Source organism: Muscardinus avellanarius (assembly GCF_963383645.1).
Source record: "Muscardinus avellanarius genome assembly, chromosome: 18".
Taxonomy (NCBI): Eukaryota; Metazoa; Chordata; class Mammalia; order Rodentia; family Gliridae; genus Muscardinus; species Muscardinus avellanarius.
In genome coordinates, this window is record NC_137804.1 from 2,826,085 (window position 1) to 2,846,617 (window position 20,533).

At 48.6% G+C, this 20,533-nt stretch overlaps 2 protein-coding genes across 6 annotated transcripts in view; one reads left to right on the plus strand and one right to left on the minus strand.

The window, feature by feature from the left end:
- The window catches only part of MLH1 (mutL homolog 1), a gene marked incomplete at both ends in the record, with an annotated part of 32,343 nt that extends 25,840 nt beyond the window's left edge, over positions 1-6,503 (plus strand). For 2 of the 5 annotated variants that reach the window (XM_080715765.1, XM_080715767.1), the window contains 6 exons: positions 1,188-1,296; positions 2,715-2,778; positions 3,408-3,572; positions 4,279-4,371; positions 4,633-4,746; positions 6,336-6,503. In XM_080715765.1, the coding sequence (XP_080571891.1) occupies positions 1,188-1,296; positions 2,715-2,778; positions 3,408-3,572; positions 4,279-4,371; positions 4,633-4,746; positions 6,336-6,503 (713 nt within the window). The remainder of the gene's footprint in view (positions 1-1,187; positions 1,297-2,714; positions 2,779-3,407; positions 3,573-4,278; positions 4,372-4,632; positions 4,747-6,335) is intronic. The other 3 variants (XM_080715766.1, XM_080715768.1, XM_080715769.1) reach the window with 3 other exon arrangements.
- Positions 6,504-9,276: 2,773 nt separating this feature from the next.
- Positions 9,277-20,533, minus strand: part of LRRFIP2 (LRR binding FLII interacting protein 2) — a gene marked incomplete at both ends in the record, with an annotated part of 79,350 nt that continues 68,093 nt past the window's right edge. Inside the window, 7 exons of the mRNA XM_080715862.1 lie at positions 9,277-9,387; positions 10,008-10,112; positions 10,671-10,750; positions 12,194-12,314; positions 15,693-15,742; positions 16,840-16,972; positions 17,232-17,333. Of these exons, the coding sequence (XP_080571988.1) occupies positions 9,277-9,387; positions 10,008-10,112; positions 10,671-10,750; positions 12,194-12,314; positions 15,693-15,742; positions 16,840-16,972; positions 17,232-17,333 (702 nt within the window). The remainder of the gene's footprint in view (positions 9,388-10,007; positions 10,113-10,670; positions 10,751-12,193; positions 12,315-15,692; positions 15,743-16,839; positions 16,973-17,231; positions 17,334-20,533) is intronic.

Sequence of the window (20,533 nt, forward strand, 5' to 3'; positions counted from 1 at the left end):
GGTGCGGAAGCTGTGCTCTAGGAGCGTAACTGCTGGTTGTAAAGTGGCGAGTTGTTTATCAAAAGGAGGTATTCATTCTCCCACCAACAGTGGCAGGAAGTTGTGTTTGCTCTTTTCCATATTTGACTGTGGAACAGTATGGGATAGTGGTTTTAGGATTTTCTTGGGTGACTAATAAAGCTTAGTATGTGTCTTTCCTGTTCTGTTAAGTGACTGTTCAAACTTTTTTGCCTATTTTTTTTCTGTTGGAATTTTTATCTTTCCTTTTTTTTTTTTTTTTTTTTTTTTGGTGGTAGTGAGGGTAGAACCCAGGGGCCTTCTACCTCCAGGCTATACTCCCAGACCTATTTTATACTTTATTTGGAAACAGGGTCTCACTAAGTTGCTGAGAGCCTCACTCAGTAGCTGAGGCTGGCTTCGAACCTGCATGATCCTCCTATCTCAACCTCCTAAGCGCGGGGATTACAAGTGTGCACCACCACGCCCGGCTTGGAATTTTTATCTTTTCTAACTGGTTTTTGAAGACCTATGTATATTTGAGATAGTCCTCAGTGAAAATATATTTAGAACTTATTTGGAAACATTTTATTTTGGGTATTGGGGATTGAACCAAGGGGTATTTTACCTCTGAACCTGATTTTATATTTTTATGTTGAAACAGGGTCTAAGTTCCTGAGGGTCTTGCTAAATTGCCGAACCTGTCCTTGAACTTGTGAACCTCCTGTCTCAGCCTCCCAAGTACTGGGATTGCAGTCATGTGCCACCACGCCCAGGCTGGAGACCTCTGTGAATGCTTGTGGTGTGTCAGCTTCATGTGTGTGGCAGTGATCTGTTAGCCTCCCCACTTAAAAACCATTCCTGGGCTTGTGTGGTCCTTTGGCACTGCCGAGGCCTGTGGAAACTCAAGCTTGTGATCCCAGAGTTCTCTGTGTCTCTGGGTGGAGCAGCCTTCAGAGCTCCCGTTACTTCTCCGGACTCTTGCTTTGCCTTTGCTCCTGGTCCTTGGGCGTTCCCAGGCCTTTGGGCAGTGCCTTGTTGTATTCTAAAAGAGGAGTGAGTTTTCTCCTTGTCTCTGTTTTCCGCATCTGCTGGCTCGGTGTTCTGGCGTGTGTGGTGCTTTGGGGTGTGAGGAGGTGCCAGTAGGGCTCCGTGACTCACCAGGGTCTGTTCTGGTTTTTGTTTTCCAGCTCTCCGAGAGATGCTCCACAACCTCTCCTTTGTGGGCTGTGTGAATCCTCAGTGGGCCTTGGCCCAGCACCAGACCAAGTTATACCTTCTCAACACCACCAAACTTAGGTACCTCGGGCGAGTGAGCGAGCAAACACAGCGAGCAGAGCCACCAGCCGAGCGGCCCTGGGGGCAGGGCGCTGAAGGCTGGGGTGGCCGGCCCGAGGCTGGGAAGTCACAGGCCTGGGAGGCAGGCAGACAGGGTCTCAAATCCAGGTTTGACCATTTCCTAGTTATATGATATGAGCAGCTTACTTTCCTAAAGTATGTCTCAGGTTTCTCTTCTGTAAGTTGGTTTATTACTACTTAAGGGATTTTTTTGTGAGAATACAAAGTAACCTGAAACCCAGTCCCCTCTGTGAGCCTAGCAGTGTTGGCGGTGCCCAATATTGAGGGATTGGCATTGTTATTCTTATATCCACGGTGTGCAGCAGAGCACTGTGGGGAGAGAAGACACAATCCTAGCTTCAGGAATGTAGCAAAGCTGTGTGCTAACCAGTGACCAAGCCAGGGGCTTGTCAGCACAGGTGGCCTCAGCAGGCCAGCGGCCTGTGTGCAGCAGGTGATAGGTCTGTTGATTTCCAGGGACCTTGGTAGACGAGTTGGTGAGTCAGGTCATGGCTACCTGCACTCAGATGGGCCCCTTGCATCTACTGAACATCATTTATCCACTGCGGAACTCTCCTCCAGCCCCTCTTGGCCTTGCGAGGGGGCAGCTGCTATTACGTTGCTTGGACTTGGCACATGACGCAGGGACCTACTTACGCTCCCTAGGCTAGGAACTGCCAGGTCCGGAAGCATCTGTACTTCCTTGGGGATTCGGGCTCATTCTTTATAAGCTTGGAAGCCCTTCTGCTGCAGCTCTGTTCACGCTCCGCTGTCTGTTTTGAGAATCCTTGGGTGTATATAGTGAGCTGCCATTGGCTAATTTCCTGGGAGCCTACTTTGCTTGCTTTTCACTTTGTAGCATGTCTAAGTACATGACTTCCAAGGTCCAAATCACAGTTGCATTCAAGTTCTTTCACAGACAAAAGTCCAAACCAGTCCCAAAATTGCAGATAGAGGTTTGGAGATCCCTAATCCATGGGCAACTGGCTTCAAGGCAGGAATCATGTCATAGCAGCAGTGCAGGGTGTAGCAGAAGAAAAAAACACATGCCAACCTGTGGCCAGGGAGCAGAAAGAGAGAGGTGGAGGGCCAAGAAGAGGCTCAGTCTCTAAGACCTGTGCAGTGACCTGATCCTCTAGCCACACCCCAGTGTGAGTGGCTGCACTGCCTAGCACATGAGCTTTGGGGGACATTTAGAATCCAACCCTCACCCGTCCCTTGGAAATATAGGAGATCTTGTCAGACTCTTGTTCTGTAGCCGTGCAGGCCATCTGTGTTTGTTCATGTTCCAGAGGTTGTGTCTCTCTTTGTGTCCCTGGTGTTTGACGCTCAAGCATGGATTCCACTTCTCCATAAAACTGCTTTATTTTTGTTTTTAGTGAAGAACTATTCTATCAGATACTCATTTATGATTTTGCCAATTTTGGTGTTCTGCGGTTATCGGTAAGTTTATCTCATTTGTGGAACTTTATGTCTGAAATAGCTGGTCGTTTCTGAAAATAGCTGTATAATAACTTATTTGTAGTAAACTAAATTTTTCTAAATATGCTTAAGGTAGTTTCTGTGATGTTTTGTTTTGTTTTGTTTTGTGGTACTAGGGTTCCTGGAGCCCCTTCTACATCTGGGGTATACTCCCAGACCTATTTTATATATTTTTACTTGGAAACAGGGTCTCTTAAGCCAGCGAGGCTGGCTCCGAACCAGCACAATCCTCCTGTCTCCGCCTCCCAAGCGCGGGGATTACAAGCGTGAGCCACCACGCCCAGTGTTACTTTCTGTGTTTTATTTGTACATGGAAGTATCTAATTGCAATAAAATATTATACTTTTTTAGTCAAATCGTCACTTAGTGGCCAACTTAAATGTTAATTATTATAGGTCTAATGGGTATGTATTAAAGAAAATTTGGGAAGATATAAACATGCTATAAAACTGGCCAACATGGATTGTTGAGGCACCACTGCTAGGGATCAAGAATGCATTCCATCAGTGGTCTCTCACCTGCTGTCAGTGGTGATGTGGGGATTCAGGCTTTGTTTGGATGCTTGCGTTTAACTCTCCTGCCCTTCATAGGAGCCAGCGCCGCTCTTTGACCTCGCCATGCTTGCCTTAGATAGCCCTGAGAGCGGCTGGACAGAGGAAGATGGCCCCAAAGAAGAACTTGCGGAATACATTGTAGAGTTTCTGAAGAAGAAAGCGGAGATGCTTGCAGACTATTTCTCTTTGGAAATCGATGGGGTATGACGGCCATTTGTACACCTCTCTTGTAGTTTTCAGATAAGAGCCTGTGTCTAGATCAGAAGACTGGGCTCCCCTCAGAAGCAGCATGTGACACACACGGGCTCCTTCCCACTCCCCATTTGCATTTCTCGGTTAGACAGCTGCGCTGTCACCCACGAGCGCCACTCTTGTTGGCAGGGTGCAGGGCCCAGACTCAATCACTGAGCCCCACCCCTGCAGGCGTCATTAACGAGGTGATGCCATCGATCCATTTCTTCTGACCCCATGATCTTTTTCCATCCTGCTGTGCTCTTTATGACTAGTCAGCAAATCCAAAGGAAAGGCTGTCCTGATGCACATCAGGGCAAAAATGGCTTGGCTTGCCCGGCATGGTGGCACATGCTTGTAATCCCCGCGCTTGGGAGGCGGAGACAGGAGGATCCCGCAGGTTCGAAGCCAGCAGCGCTGGCCTAAGAGACCCTGTTTCCAAATAAAAAAGTATAAAAAATAGGTCTGGGAGTGTAGCCCGGAGGTAGAAGGGCTTCCAGGAACCCCAGTACCACCAAAAAAAAAAAAAAATGGCTTGGCTCTCCTGCCCCCAGTGTCCAGCTCAGGCAAATGCCAGGAACCAGAGCGGCACTGGACAGCACTAGACAGAAGAACCGCGCCTGGCCTATGCCGGCTTACCGTTTGTCCCCCTTTCCTGGCCTTTTCCCTCAAACAGGAAGGGAACCTGATTGGATTGCCCCTCCTGATCGACAGCTACGTGCCCCCTTTGGAGGGACTGCCTATCTTCATCCTTCGGCTGGCCACAGAGGTACGTTGCTGAGTGACGTAACGTCTGGAGACAGCGTGTGGATGGGGTGGCGCGGCCACGCCTTCACTTGGAACCGGAAGGATGAGGAGGCGTGACAGCCAAAGGCCCTCGGCCCAGTGCTCATCCCAGCAGCGCCGGCCAGTGCCATTTAATGCCTGAAGCCACATCTCGTTTTAAGCTGCCAGTAGCCTGTGATCTCCATTAGAAATGAAAATGTTTAAAACCTATACCTATCCTAAGGTGTTGAATTCTTTGGACCAGGTGAATTGGGATAAAGAGAAGGAATGTTTTGAAAGCCTCAGTAAAGAATGTGCAGTGTTCTACTCCGTCCGCAAGCAGTATGTATTGGAGGAGACGACCCTCTCCGGCCCGCAGGTGATGCGCCCCGGCACCCCAGGGCGGGGTGGGCCCTCATACAACCTCGAGGGGGTGAAATTTGCCCAACTCTAAAATCTTAGAATTTCTCTGGGTGTGGTGGCGCAGGCTTGTAATCCCAGCGCTCAGTGCTTGGGAGGCTGAGACAGGAGGACTGCGCAGGTTCAAAGGAAGCCAGCCTCAGCTTACTTAGTGAGGCTCTCAGGAACTCAGTGAGACCCTGTTTCCAAATAAATTATAAAATAGGGCTGCGGGTGTAGCCCGGAGGTAGAAAGCCCCTGGGTTCCACCCCCCAGTACCACACACACAAAAAAAAAACTCAGAATTTTACTGTATATAATGAGATTCAAACACAGTGGTCAACTTTGTATTCATGAGTTTTATGTCCTTCTGCTGGTCTAGAACACAGACTCCAGAATGATGCCAGAAACTTTGACGCGGGAGCACAAGAAATGGGAGGTTGAGGTGGACGGCCGCGGTTGGGGGCTGTGTCTCCATGTCAGCACCTCAGCCCAAGTCTAGGTTCAGGGCCAGCCTCCCGGTCTCTAACCTGCCTTGTCTCCGTCTGCCCACGCACTGCCAGGCAGGCGAGCCTCCGTGTTCCTCTCAAGGTCAGCTTGGTACAGGATGAGCCTGCGCTCTGTCGTTTGTCACTTTTTCCAGTCGTTTTTTTTTTTTTTTTTTTTTTTTGGTGGTACCGGGGGTGGAACCCAGAGGCTTTCTACCTCCCAGACCTATTTTATATTTTATGTGGAAACAGGATCTCACTAAGTAGCTGAGGCTGGCTTCGAACCTGTGCGATCCTCCTGTCTCAGCCTCCCAAGCGCAGGGATTACAAGCGTGCGCCACCACGCCCATCTCAGTCATTGCTTTTTAATGAGTGACTATTTGAGAGGAGGGGAGAGGGTAGAAATGGTGTAGAAGTAAAAGCAGCCATGCTAGCTAGCGCACATCCACCCTAGTGATTGCTTCTGTCGCCCCGAGGTGAGGCGGCCAGCTTGCTGGAGGAGTCCCACAGCCTTTCTGTGAGAGTCCGGCCTCCAGCCCCTCGGGAGGCCCTCACTCTAGTGAAGAGGCGGGCAGTGTGCTTCCCACGCTGTGCTGAGACTGTCTTACTTGATTGAAAAAAATGTACCTCAAGGAAAGGAAGGACAGAGGGAAAGGGGTATTTTCTCGTACCTGAGAGCGCTAAGGCTTAGACAGGGAGGGACAATTAGGAAAATCACCCGCATTGTTCTTTCGTTTCTTGTCTCTGGAGCTTTTGGAAGAACGGGGCTACTTTAAGACTTCAGATCTGGTGGTGAGTTAGATTCTCCCAGCTGTTGCCATCCAGATATTGTTAGGTCCTGCGATAGTCAACACATCCTCCCTGAAGGGAAATGGGCCCCACGAGGGGTGGCTGCGGCTCCCCCTTCAAAAGCCTCGTCTCCTGCGCCCAGGCTTGTGGGACTCGAGAGCCAGGCCTGCAGAGGCTGTTAAAAGCTTTAGACAGCACAGCCCGTAACAGGCCACCGAGACCGCCCAGGCCCAGCACCCATCCATCAGCCGGGAAGCACGGGGAGGCTTGACATCTGACTTATGTTTTTCAGAGTGACGTGCCGGGCTCCAGTCCAAACCCATGGAAGTGGACTGTGGAACATGTTGTCTATAAAGCCTTGCGATCGCACCTTCTGCCTCCTAAACGTTTCACAGAGGATGGAAATGTCCTGCAGCTTGCGAACTTACCCGATCTGTACAAAGTCTTCGAGCGGTGTTGACCCCTCACACGTGAATCTGGCCGTCCTGTTGCCGTGTGTGCCACCGCTGGTGGTAGGACTTAAGGCTGAAGGCCACAGCCGCCTTTGAACCAGCAGCACTGTCCGTGCCTGGTGAACTGACTACACATAAATTGTTGATGTATCCTGATGTGATTTCTTATTCAACTTTTTCATACTTGAAACTTTTTCAAGACCAGTTTCTCCTAGTGTATACCAGATTGTGTTGAGGAAGCCCAGGAGTTTTTGTAAAAGCTCCCAAGCATCTGATCAGGTGCTCTGTAAGCACTAGTAAGAATTCTAGAAAGGCTCTGAAGACTTCCTGGAGTAAGCTTCGATTCGATTCTTTCTGTGTTCTAGTAAATGTGTCATCAGGTGCCATGTGTTGCGTCAGTCCAGATGCCTTTGAAAAGAAGTCTCAAACATGAAAGAGCCTCCGTTACTTCAACTATGGAGAAAACTTGAATGGGGAATCTGTTAATATTCTTAAGGAAAAATTTGATGAGGGGGGAAAAAAGCCCTCATCCAACCTATAATTGGTATGAGTTTTGGTTTTGGGTTTTGGGTTTTTTTTGGTGTTTTTTAATTGGGGATGGAACCCAGGGTCATTCTACCTCCAAGCTACACCTCCGGCCCTATTTTATTATCTTATCTTGAAACAGGATCTAGGTTGTAGAGGGCCTCACCAAGTAGCTAAGGCTGGCTGTGAACTTGTGATCCTCTTGTCTCAGCCTCCCAAGTACTGAGAATGTAAGTGTGCACCACCACGCCCAGTGTGGCATGAGTTTTAAAGGCGGTCCAGCTTGTTAGTGGCTAGCCACTCGAGACCCTCTAGGGTTGGGGTAAGTGCAGTGGCAGAGTGCTTGTTTAGTGGGCCCCAAGCCCTACATTCCCTCCATAGTACCTATGAAGAAAAATAAAGATTCTAACGTATTCTTGGTGTGCTTTTTTTGTTTCTGTGGTACCGGTACTGAACCCAGGGCTGTATATGTGCGTGCTATACCTCTGAGCTACATCTTCAGCCCAGCCATAGCTGTTTAAAACTGTAAGCACCAAAATTAACAACTTTCTTATTAGCCTGCATTTACAGAATTAGAGCATCTGGCACAAGGAGACAGAGTGCCTGTAGTTTTAAGGTAGAAGCCAGATTATAGAACTCAATTAAGGAAATTCAGTAGAAGTGAAAAATATGAAGAAATGAAGCTATTACATCTGGGAAAGACTGAAAACAGAATGGAAGGGACACGTATAGATTGTTTGTTCTGCCATAAAAAGCGCAAGAGCAGACCAGGGCATCTCAGAGGTGTGGGAGGGTCCGTGAGCCAGCAGGGCCACGGGCTGTGTGGCCTTGAGGAGAGCTGGGGCCTGCCAGCGCCTCCGGAGCTGGACCACACAGCGGGGGACAGGAGCATAGCGCTGCATTTTAAAGTGTCCTCCCACCCATCCGACCCTAAAACTTGTTAATACTACAAAGAAAATTTGTAGGAAATCCTCTCAGTCCAGATTGGTTTCCCTGTCTTAAAAACGATGAGCTAAAATGTTCTGAAGAAGGGAACAATTATTACAGATTTTATTGACTTTTGAGTTAACTTTATTATCTAGTTTCAGGTCTAGATTTATTACCTTAAGTGGCTTTGATTCATTAGATTTTACCCAATATATTTTCCGTGTAAACACTCTGAAGCTATAGCCATCATTTCCATACACCACCATGATATTCTGACAGCAAAAGAGAATCTCACAAAACCTGCAAAGTAGGCACACTCACTGACAAAAACAAAAAACTTCCAACTGGTGTCTTTAAAGATGAAAAACCCTCGAACTGGGTGCCTTTAAAGTACTTAAAAGGAAAAGTTCAATATTCCAGATTAGTTTTCCTTGAGGAGAGAAAAGAAGGGGGGGCAAGACAGGGGGGCTGTGGTTGCCGAAATACTTGGCTTCAACGACTCCTGTAGCGAATGAACACGCCAGCCACGCGTGGTCAGCAGAAGGGCACATTTAATAGACTCTTCAGGCAGATTCCACCCGCCTGCCTGCCTGCCCCGCCTGCCTGCCTGCTCCCTCCGGCTTCTCTGAGGTTCAGTCCACAAATAAGCAGCAGATGAAAATACTTTAGAAGGTACAGCACAGTTGATATGGAAGAATAAGGACCCTACTCTTACTTCATCATAAGAGCCTAGGCCTGGGACTTCCCTGCCCCAGGCAATAAAGCAAGTTTTATATACACTTCCCATATCTTTTTCTAACATTTTCTTATATAAATTTAAATATTTTACAAAAAAAGGGTTTTACCTCCAAACATATAAATCTGAGTGAAACAGATTCCCCACGCGTGAACTTGCTTCTTCACTAAAATAGAAACGCTATCTGGTAGGAAGGGACGTGTCTGACCCCTGGAGACGGCTGGGGTCTGGCTCCTCGGCGGAGAAGGCACTTGTGTTTTCTGAGGTCTCCAGCAAGTGTCTCGGTGGCGCTTGGAGCGGCTGTCCTCCAGACCCCGCGCCGAGGCCTCCGCGCGCCAGTCACCGAGGCAGCTGGGAACTGTTGCGTAAACTTGATTCTAAGGTTATGCAAATAAAAAATAGGAACAGCACGGACCAGTTCTTGGTCTAGAATCAAACTACACACAAAGTCCAAAGCGTTCATTCATGAAGATTCAAGCCTGCTTCATTCTCATAAATTATAAAACACAAAGGTGGATGTTTTAATGACAAAACTCAAAACAGTACTGCAGCGGGTTTGTGCGATGGCGAAGCAGCCCGTCCTGTGGGCGGCCCTACTGCTGGGCCAGAAGCGCAGTCCTGTTGGCCTTCATCTTCTCCAGCCGCTTGGCCAGGTGGCTGTTGGTCATCTCCATCTCCTCGATCTTGTCCAGTGCGGTCCGTAGCTGGAGGCGAGGAGAGCGCAGATCACGTTACATGGCCACAGACTCAGACTAAAACCCTGCGCTGCTTTATTTTCAACTCTGGGGAATGGGAATACTGTGACCTGCGGTGGCCTCGCAAGAGCCCAGGACGCTTACTGTCTCTTTCTCCAGCCAGCTGGAGATGTTAACAGTGATACTGAGGATTACTTATTTAAACCACAGAAAGGATTTCAATTACACAAACAGATCTATCTGAAACAAAAATATAAAAATTACCTTTTTACTTCTTGCCTATCTTATCAGAACATTAAAGTAAACGGCAGTCTGCATTTCACTTGTTTGTGGTACTGGGGGCTGAATCCAGGAGCACTGACCTCTGAGCTACACTCCCAGCCCTGTTTTTTTATTTGGAAGCAGGATCTCGCTAAGCGGTCGAGGTTGGCCGTGACCCGTCTCCGTCTCCCAGGTGTTGGGAACAGAGGCGTGCGCCAGCACACAGGGCTCACGGCGCAGGTCAGAGGACAGCCCGCTGCCGGGTCCTCAAGACGTGACCCAGCATTACATCTCGTACACAGTAAGGAGTTTACTTCTAGAGGAGTTTTCTTCGAGGAAGGAAGGTGCTCTCCAGGAAGCATCAGTACCTCTCTCTGGAGCTTCCGCTTTTCTGCTTTCAGTTCGTCTTCGACTTTTTCGGCGTTCTCAGCAGCAGTTCTGTATCTCAGCACCTGTCCCTCAAGCCGGCTAATCTGTAAACGTCAGAGCACAGGCTTCTAGTATGCACCACCACTATTTGGTAGCTCAGATGGAAATACACTGTCATTACACTTTCTAATGGACTAGCACTAGCAAGCCCTCAGGTGAGCCATGTGTCCTCCAAGAACCCAACTTGTACTTGTAAATCAAGGGTCTCCAGGGAGGGTTACAGCTGGAGAGTCGTCCTAGCGCCAGTTCCCAGGGTAAGTCTTATGACGACCAGGCTGTGTGAGTGCCACAGAAGCAGAGGAGGAGGGCACTCACGGAACGGAGAAGTTTTTAGACTTTGAAATGTACATTGATTCTGTCATAAGCTATGATCTTGAATTCCTTGAAATATCTACAAACATCAATTATAGCTACAATTTCTAGTATTTTTAGAGAAAAGAAAGTGCCCTGCCAGGTGCTCTCTGCTGGCTTTTCTATTCATAGAAAACCCATTTTTTAAAGATCCGACTGCAAAGGAAGCCCAGACGCTCCTGGGTGGGCCACCGGGATGCCGGAAGCAGGTGTGTTCAAAGGCATTCAAACACCACAGAGGAAGTACTTACACTTTGCTCCAAGGTGGTTATGTCCTGTTCTGCTTTTGAAAGCTTAAATTTGTATTCACTAATTTGTCTATTGGCATCTCCTAGAACAGAAGATAATAATGAATTACCTTCACCTCCTAGAGATGGAGGCATGAAGCGTCAGGTAATGATGCCCGTTGTGTGCGGAGGACTGTGCAGCCTGACCACAGGACCAGAGCTGCCGGGCCCTCCCTGGGGCGTCTTGGCCAGCCCAGCCTGGCCCCGCCTGCCCACTCAGCTCACACTGCTCTGTGCCTCTGCCGTGGCTGCCTCTCCCTACCTTCTGCAAAAACCAACTCCACAACCCCACTGGGTCCTAGGAAGCGCTCGCGACGGAGGCCAGCCCATTTCTCTCCAACCCAATTCTCTCCCTTGCCCTCCGGGCCTGCAGGACGCCTCGAGCTGGTCTGGCTCATCACTGCGACGTCTTAACTAGCTGGCCCCTCTCGCCACACCCCGTCTTCACCCCCCCACGCTGAAATGATGAACTAGAAAGAGCATGCCGGGGACACATCCTGAGGGTGCGCTGATATCCAAAGGGGACACTCGCCCCAGAGGTTAGTGCTGACAGACCTCAGCTCCCAAAGTCATTATTCAGCCTAACTCAGATGGTTTGGACGAAAAAGCCATTTAATAGCCAAGATTTTAAAATCAGTTGTAAGAAAAGCCACTCTTCCAATTCAAAGAGTCAAATTTGTTCCATGTCTGTAAAATACACATCGTCATTAGCAAAGGCTGGCCAGACACGAACGGCTGCTGGAACCTCTCTACTGTGGGATTTGGTGTGAGTATGGTAGACGTTTAAAAACATGGGGTAGCCGGGCGTGTTGGCACACGCTTGTAATCCCTGCGCTTGGGAGGCGGAGACAGGAGGATCGTGCAGATTCGAAGCCAGCTGCGCGGGCTTACAAGACCCTGTTTCCAAATAAAAAAGTATAAAAAATAGGTCTGGGAGTGTAACCGAGGCAGAAGGGTTTCCAGGGACCCCAGTACCACAAATTAAATAAATAAATAAATAAATATATAAAAACAAAAATAAAAATACGGGGTCAAAAACAGCAGAAGAAAGCTGTAATAACACCTTGGCATGTAACTGGCAATAACTGAGTAGACTGGACTTTGTGGCCTTGTTTAAATTTTATCTAAAGATTCACTGGCATTGAAAATATATTTCTAGGAAAATTCTAAAATTACTCAATATTAGTGTTAGAACCAAACCTGCAACCATCCAAGATAAACTCCACAGAAAAACTGACTTGGGGACAGGTGCAACAAGCGAGCTTCACGACGACGCTCGGGCGTGGAAAAGGACGGTCAGGTACTGAAGGCATCCCCCTTTGCACAAAGTCCCTAGGAGCCCTCTGCCAGGAAGAGTATCTCCCTCCTCGCACCCGAGGCCTTGCAGGTCCGCATGCCGACGGCCTGCTCTCTGCAGCAGCAGCGCTGTAGCCTATCTTGTGGCCCAAGGCCCAGCAGCCTGCGCTCAGCCCATCCCCGGTACCCACTCTGCATCTCGATGAACTGCAAGTCTGCACCGTTCTGCAGCCCCGCCAGGTCGCCCGCAGAGCCATCGCTCCTGGAGCCCTTCTGCCGCTCCTCCTCCAACTGCAGCTTCAGCTTCCGGACCTGAAGTGGAAATGAAGGTCACACACGCTCTTGTCTTCCAGGTGAGCAGATGCCTGGCCAGTGGCCTCGTCCCAGCAGGCCCCACCGGATCAGCCCAAACTGTCTTCTTGAGTGCCTCCTATGAGACGCCCCGTCCAGGAACTAGCGATAAGCTATGAGCAAATGGAAAAAGGAGCGAGCCTGGGACCAGGTGTCCCGTACAAACAGCCGTCTTTTATTATTGGTGTGTGTTTATGGAACTGTACATCTTGTGGGTATTTTGTTACTTTTATAAAAAACAGATAATTCCATTTGCAGTAACGCTTAAAGATAAGTTCAAGGTTCTTATTTAGAAAACTTTTGTATACAAAAATAACTGGAAATATGCGAGTGGCTTTCCCGACTGTCCTCAATGCTGACAACAGAGGTCAAGAGCAATATCAGTACCAAGTTTAAGTCTGCTACTACCCCAGGCGAAGGGTGAGCTCTGCTCCGGGCTAAATCCATGCCGACACCTCCCTTCCAGCCCCACCGATCCGCCGCGTCACTGGGAAAGGAGCACCTTCCTCTGCTGCACTGGTGCCCACGAGGCCCTGCAGCCACAGCCTCCACCCCACCCCTGCGCCCTGGCCAGTGGGCGGAACACCTCGCGCTCACAGCTGCTCCACAGCCTCTGACAACTGCACCTGGAGGTGGAGCAGTGGGCTGGCCCGTTCCGCTTCCATCTTCCCCAAAGCCCAGCTCTGAGTTTCATCTCTTCAAATGACATCTGCTCTCCACCTCTGGTGGCTGCCATCGCCTCATCGGTCAACACCAGCTCCTGACTCACACGGCCCCAGCACTACTCCTGTCTAAATTTTTGGCAACTTATTTTTTTCAGTACTGGAGGATTGAATCCAGGGGCATTCTACCTCTGAGTCACACCTCCAGCCCTTTTTATCTTTTATTGGAAATAGGGTCTAAGTTACCATGTACTGGCCCAGAACCTGTGATCCTCTTGTCTCAGCCTCCCAAGTACTGGGATTATAGATGCGTGCCACCAGGCCCGGCAGTTCTTGGCAATTTCAATACTCAGTTCCTGGAACACCTCCCTCCAAGGATCCTGCCACTTGCCCCTCTGGCCCTCAGTCCCCCACGCCATAGTCACGTTAGATCTCATTGTCAGAGAAGAACAACTCCTGTACAATTTGGTCCCATGTACCCGCTCTCTAACACAACTCCACACTCATTTTCTAAGCCTGAGCCCCAACATCCTGCACTCCTCTCTGTACATTTATTATTTATTTAGTACTGGAGATTGAACCAGAGGCCTTTTACCTCTGAGCTACAACCTCAGCCCTGTTTTATTATTTTTTATTTATATTTACTTATTTATTTATTTTTGTGGTGTCGGGGATGGAACCCAGGGGCATTCTACCTCCCAGCTACGCCCTCAGCCCTATGTTTTAGTCTTTTTTTTTATTTTTTGAAGCAGGGTCTGTCTAGGTTGCTGAGAGCCTCACTGCACTGCTGAGGCTATCCTCAAACCTGCAGGATCCTCCTATTGCAGCCTCCCACGAGCTGGGATTACAGGTGTGTGCCACCACGCCCGGCTCCCACTGGTACTTCTAACCCATGAATTCGACCTTCTTTTCATAGTGCCTTGATGTCCCTGGCTGTCCTCTCAACCCTCGCTCCCCATCCACTTCATGTTCTAGATGGTCACTCCCACCGCCACGACACACCCCTCGCCTCGTTACACCTGCCCAGTAACTCTACTCACTCCAAGCCACAGCGACATCACTCAAGGTGGCTGGAGAAACACAATAAAACACATTCACGCAAACCTTTAATGTGTCATATAATTTACTTAATTATGCTTATTAGTTACTGTTTTTAATCTCTTCCTGCTAGAATGTAAGGTCCACTGGGGCAGGGATTTGCTTATTTATTTATTAGCTGATTGGTTCATTTAAATATCTCAGTGCCTAGAAAGTGAGTATTACATGGTGGATTCTCAGCCAACGTGTTGAATGACTGAGTACGGAAGTCAGTAACATCCTTCAAGAAGCCTCGTACCAAAGAACAGGAATTCCGAGAATTGACAAAGGCCCGGTACAACGCAGGAGCATTTCAAACGCATCACTGAAAATTCACAACACCGGGGAGAGAGAGGACAGGAAGGAGAAAAGAGCTCACATACAAAACATCAAAAATCAAGACGGCTTTAAAATCTCAACAGGCTAGAAGACAGGACCATAAAGAAGTGTGTTTTAGAACCTAAAGGAAGCCAGGCGTGGTGGCGCACGCTTGTAATCCCCACGCTCGGGAGGCTGAGACAGGAGGATCGTGCAGGTTTGAAGCCAGCCTCAGCTACTTAGTGAGACCCTGTTTCTAATAAAATATAAAATAGGGCTGGGAGTATAGCCCGGAGGTAGAATGCCCCCCCAAAAATACCTAAAGGAAAATGACTACAACCCAGAATCAGATACCCAGCCAAACTATTAATCAAATAAGAGGGTAAAATAAAAGTACTTTCCGTCCTGCAAGGTCATGAAAAATTAACAGCTCACATACCCCTTCCTCGGGAAGTTATGGAAGATACACCAAAATAAGAGAATAAATCAAGGAAGAAGTCACGAGAGACTGAGAAAGGGAATCCAGGCCAGAGCACAGGCCGAGAGAAAGCCCCCGTGGCAGTGGAGGACAATGCGCTGGTTTACAACCGACAGTGACGTGACCCAAGATCTGCCACGGTGAAGGAGAGATGACCTGAGCATCTGAAAATACTAAGCCTGGGTTTGAACGCTGGATAAATTAGTGATACACAGAAACTCAGGCAAATGAAAGATAGAGAAAAAACACAGTATTAACTTCAGAGAGAACAAACAGTTGTAAAGAGGAAGAAAGGCATCCTAGAGCATGACATGGCCTTCCTGCGAGTAGTTAAGAGTCCCGATGACACAGCGGGCTGGAGTCTGCGGCTCCTGCAAGGATGTGGGGGGTGGGTGGGTGGGTGGGTGGGGGTGTGTGTGTGTGTGTGTGAACAGGGTGAGGACAGCCAGTGTTCATCTTCCACAGAGGAATATCAACAGAGAGGCCTAATCAGGACAGCCAAGAGGCAAGGCCACGCCTGACGCTACAGACGCCAGGCCAGCAGAGCAGGCTGCGGTGGACAGGAAGGTGCAAGCGAGGGTGGGAGGCGGCCACGCTCACAGCGAGCGGGGCACAACTACCCAGCTCATTAAAGCTGGATAATAAAGACACAAAACATGAATTATAGTTTTATCTTTTAAATCTTATGTAAGTACTAAGGCTTGAAATAAGCACATTTCCAATTTCTAATGAACACTTTAGTTTATCAACATTTACCGTGCAACTCGGATGAAATGAATGCCTTCCAGCAAAGAGGAGCCTTACCTGGGAGAGCAGCTCTTCCTTCTCTCCAGCAAGCTTCCGTAGCCTTACGTCTAAACAAAGAACAAGCTACGTTGCAATGACGTCATATATAAACAATTACAAAGAACTCCCTTAGCTCATAAATAGCAAATACCTGATAAATTACATTACTTACAGATCTGAACATTAAGAAAAAGGCTTTAATAGCATTATAGGAGAGCACTTTATCCAAATGGGTGTCCATGTACTAATATTTATCACGGCACCACACGCAACCTTGCTCCCAAAACAATGTTTTAGTTTGTGCCACTCTTACGAGGCCTGCCACCCCTCTTCTGTGTACGCTTCTATGCACACATTAAAGCAAGTTGGAACAGAAAGAAACATTTTTTGTGTGTTTTCTAGAGGTTGAACTCAGAAGCATTCTACCTCTGAGTTACACCCCCACCCTTTTTAGTTTTGAAGCAGGGTCCTGCTAATTGCTGAGACTGACTTTGAACCTGTGGTCCTCTCCTCTCTGCCCCCCAAGTACTGGGATTACAAGTGTGTGCCACCACACCTGGCTACGAGTGTTTTTCAATAAAAGAAGTGTGCTCATGATACGGTTCTGTGCTTATTCTCTTCCTCCACTCAGTGCATTCTTAGTGGTGGCAATGACAGGTGCACTGAGGTCTCCTGGGGAGAGGTGTCTTTAGGTCTCAAAGACTTACACTTAAGAGGTCCAGCTTCCAGGAGGCTTAGGAGCCCTTCTCTGGAGGTCACACCCTCTGACACCTGTCCTATTGATATCTTTCTTCCTTAAGGAATGTGGTGGTGAAGAGCTACAGAAGCCTAGATGAGCAGGAAAAGCAGACGATCCAGAAGACACCACCGGCTCACGGGGGAGCCTTCCGCCGCTCACAGCTTTCCTGGAGTGGCGTGCTAGACTGTCTTCTTTGCAGGAAGTTTGTGTTAAGTGAAAAGCAATGTGTACCTAACCACATGCTTCTGTCCAGGGGCCTCATAACTGCGCTTACTGTCTTACAATGCTGGTTTCCCAAGCTCAAGGTTGTCCGAAGATAGTGTCCAGATTCTTTCTGTTACGGATCTGGACCAGTCTCAGATGGCCCCTACCTGTTTGTGTTTTCCGAGCTATGAGCAAGCTGGAAACCCACAGCCAGTGTCTTACCTAGCGGCCCTTCTCCTGCTGCCTCCAGGACCTGAGCACCTTCCTGAGACACAACAGTAATGGCTCCAACCACCGGTTCATGATTGACATCGCCATTGGGGGTGCCATCGGGGATTATAACGAAGCCATGTTTCTGTGGGGAAGAAAAAACCCACCATCACAAAAGCTGGCGCATGCGGACGCGGGGGCCTGGGAGGGAACTCTGCGGCAGTGTGTGTCTGCCACAGGTGAAACCCAGGTCGAACTGGTCATGTGGAATATACCTCTGTGAAGGCAATGACTTTATCCACCACATCAAAAAGGCACTTGTATTCCGGCTAGGAAAGACGCCAGGACAAAGGGAGGTCGGCCGCGGGCAGCGGGGAACTGAGCTCCAGGCCGCGCTCACCTACCTCTCCTGTCTCCACCGTCGCCTGCAGGCCAGCCAGCTCCTCTCTGAGCATATCTCGCTCATTCCTGAGGCAGGCAATATATTCTTTCTGTTTCTCTAGGGCCTGGTTAGGCAGGGTAGCAAAAGAAAGAATGGCACAGAAAAGGAGCAAGTGAAAGGTCGCTAATCCAAATAAGCAGAGACCCAGGCATCACAAGCAAGGGCACAGCGCAGCGCGGAAACGGGGTCCAGACACACACCCAGGACAGCCTGGCACAAACGGGCAGCATGTGTCCACCTGGCCACACATGCACAGCGTGGCAGGCAGGAAAACCAGTCTCTCTTTTCCAGGCAATGAAGACAACAGGGAAAGGAAGACGAAGACAGCAGCAAGAGTTAAATCTCCTTACTGACCTCAGTACACTTGCATTGGTGAACAAGAAAACATTTCATACTTAACTAAATAAATGGTCTCTTCTCAAGAATATGCCTGGCTTTTAAGAAAAATGGTTTTAGAAGAAAAATGACGGGCATACATAAATTATTCTGTTTAAATACTGGCTCAACAACTGTTCTCCAAGTAGTGTGACAAAATACTACTTAATCCTAAATAACTACTCTCCAAAAGGGTTCTCACCAGGATCTAGTTCTGTTAATTAAATTAAATACAAGACTCATTTGGTTTTATGATATACTTTCAAAAATGTGAAAAAAATAAGATACTGACAAAAAAAAAAACAAAAAAAACCAAAAAAAAAACCCAAACCACAGTGCACCTCAGCTAGGTGATGGGATTCAGAACCAAGCTTTGGGTCCAGACACAGACATAACTTACTTGTGCCTCCATTTCACATCTGAAGACAGAAGGGATAACAGCAGCACCGCCCAAGGGTGGGGGCACAGGAGCACTCAGCAAAGAGCACTGCCTCCTCCCAAGGCACAGGGGGTCAGGAAAGTGCTCAGGTCAGTGACAAATCAAATCTACTGTAGCTGCCTAATTAAAAAAGCCCAGACTTTAAACCACTAACAAGTTAAGGAGTCTATGCAGGAAGCTGACAGCTGGGCTGTTTCAAAACGCCAATTTGTTCTTAGACTTAATATTTTTTGCTAGCATCCCCATAATCCCAAGAAGGTAAATTATAAGAGATAACTTTCCTCTTGGTTTCCATGTTAAGAAGTGGGCTAGCTGCTTAGTAACTGAATAGATAGGCAGTTCAATGTTTTAATTACAGCGATTTAAAAAATCACTGTAATCCTGGCCTCTAGCCCAATTAGGAATAAGAAAGAAAGGAGCTTCCATTTGCATAGTACAAGCTACCGGTGGGACCGCACACGCGGAGGTCCTGCCTGTGCACTGTGCAAGATGCTTACCGCACACCTCGCCTTGTCCTCACTACCGATTAGGAAACTGAGGCTCAGGGAGGTTATTTTTCCCCTCAAAATCAAAGTAAGTGTCCAAGTCAGACAGCCCAGTGTTTCCGGTTCCAAAGCCCTGGCGAACGGGTCTATGTCAGCCTGCACTCTGTCCTCCAGTCATCACAGCCGAGGCGGGGAAAGGAGCCCACAGGGCGAGTCCTCGCAAAGCACCCAGACTGCAACGTGGGCTGCAGCTCCTTCCCAGGCTACACTCACGCTGCATGATGGCCTCGAGTCTGCCTGCCAATGAGCACCTGGAGCTCCTGGCCCCTACGAGCCTGAGCACTGCACTCTGGGCCAGCACTCCATTAGTAACGAGTGACATGGCCGAGAGCAAAGCACAGCATGCTTCCCCATCTGCAGAGCCGCTAGCCCGCCGCCTTGCTGCCGCTGGTTACCGGCCGCGTGCACAGTGCGCCATGCACAGCACACATTGGTGAGTGAAGCCCGCGCACACGGCATGCTCCACACCAGCACCACCACTGCACACAGAAGGCCTCTCCAGAACACGCCAATGTGCAAGGAGGAGCTCCAGCAACACCGGGACAGAGCGTGCTCTCCCCCTTCCCCGTTTATAGTACTAGGTTTTACTTTTCTTTTACACTTTTTAATTTCACTTTCCCATAATTACAGATGGGAAATAAAATATATCCTGTGTATTTCTCTGTTTCACCACAACGTTTGAAAAGACTGAAATGCCTTAGAACTGGATTGAATACATCCAGGCTGGACACGAGGCCCTGTGTATGATCTGACCTACAACCACCACCCTGTGTCTGCACGTAACAATAGCTCCTGCTGCAGAATATTCTTAGAGTAAAAAGTACATGTTTGTGGGGATCTAAATATTCCTTTATCTCTGACCTGACCTCAAATTCTAGCATCAAGAAGCCAAGTGGGTATATATATAATGGGCTGAACTCTGGGGAGCGGGTTAAATCTCCATATAATTGCTCTGGGGCACAACTAGCTTTGGCTGGAAGGGAATGCGCTTCCGCTGGGCTCTCCGGCCACAGGGCGTCCACTGCTCCTCCTCTACATGTGGGCACTAGTGGAGAGCAGAGTGTGGCTAGAGCAAGACCACCAGGTCGACGAAGGAAGGCTACAGAAACCTGAATTCCAACCCAGGCAGGATGACTTGTTTCATTATTAAGTTACCAACTAAATCGGACTCTTGAAAATGGAGCTAAAGACAAGTGGCACGTTAGATAGTCACTGAGCACCCTGAAGACTGTTCTACAAAGTCAAGAAAGGCCCATCTCGCGTGCCCGGGAAGAACAAGCACCGGGAAGGGCGCGAGGCGGTGGAGGCCTCGGCACTATGAAAACAAAAGGGTTGCTTCTCAAAAACGTAAACACAGAATCACTACCTAAGCAGAAAATCCACTTCTGGGTATATACCCAAAACAAGTGCTGGGAGTGTGACCTCTAAGAGATAACCGTTCACCCAGGTTCACAACAGCATTGTTCACACTAGCCAAAAGGTAGAAGGAACCCAAGTGCTCATCAACAAATAAATGTGGATACACATTTATTATGTAAACGTGGTGTATATGTACAATGAAATGGAGTATGACTTAGCCTTAAAAACAAAGAACATTCAGCCAGGCGTGGTGGCGCACACTTGGGATCCCAGCATTTGGGAGGCTGAGACAGGAGGACCGCGGGTTCGTGGCCAGCCTTGGCTACTTAGTGAAGCCTGCCACAACTCAGTGAGACCCTGTTTCAAAATAAAGAATAAAATATCGGGCTGGGTAGGGTGCAGCTCAGAGGTAGAATGCCCCTGGGTTTAATCCCCAGCACCACAAAAAAAGAAAAGAAGAAAAAAGAGGACATTCATTTTGACAAAAGCCGTGACACTGATGAAGCGTAAGGGAGCTGTGCGAAGGAAATAAGCCCGTCACCGAAG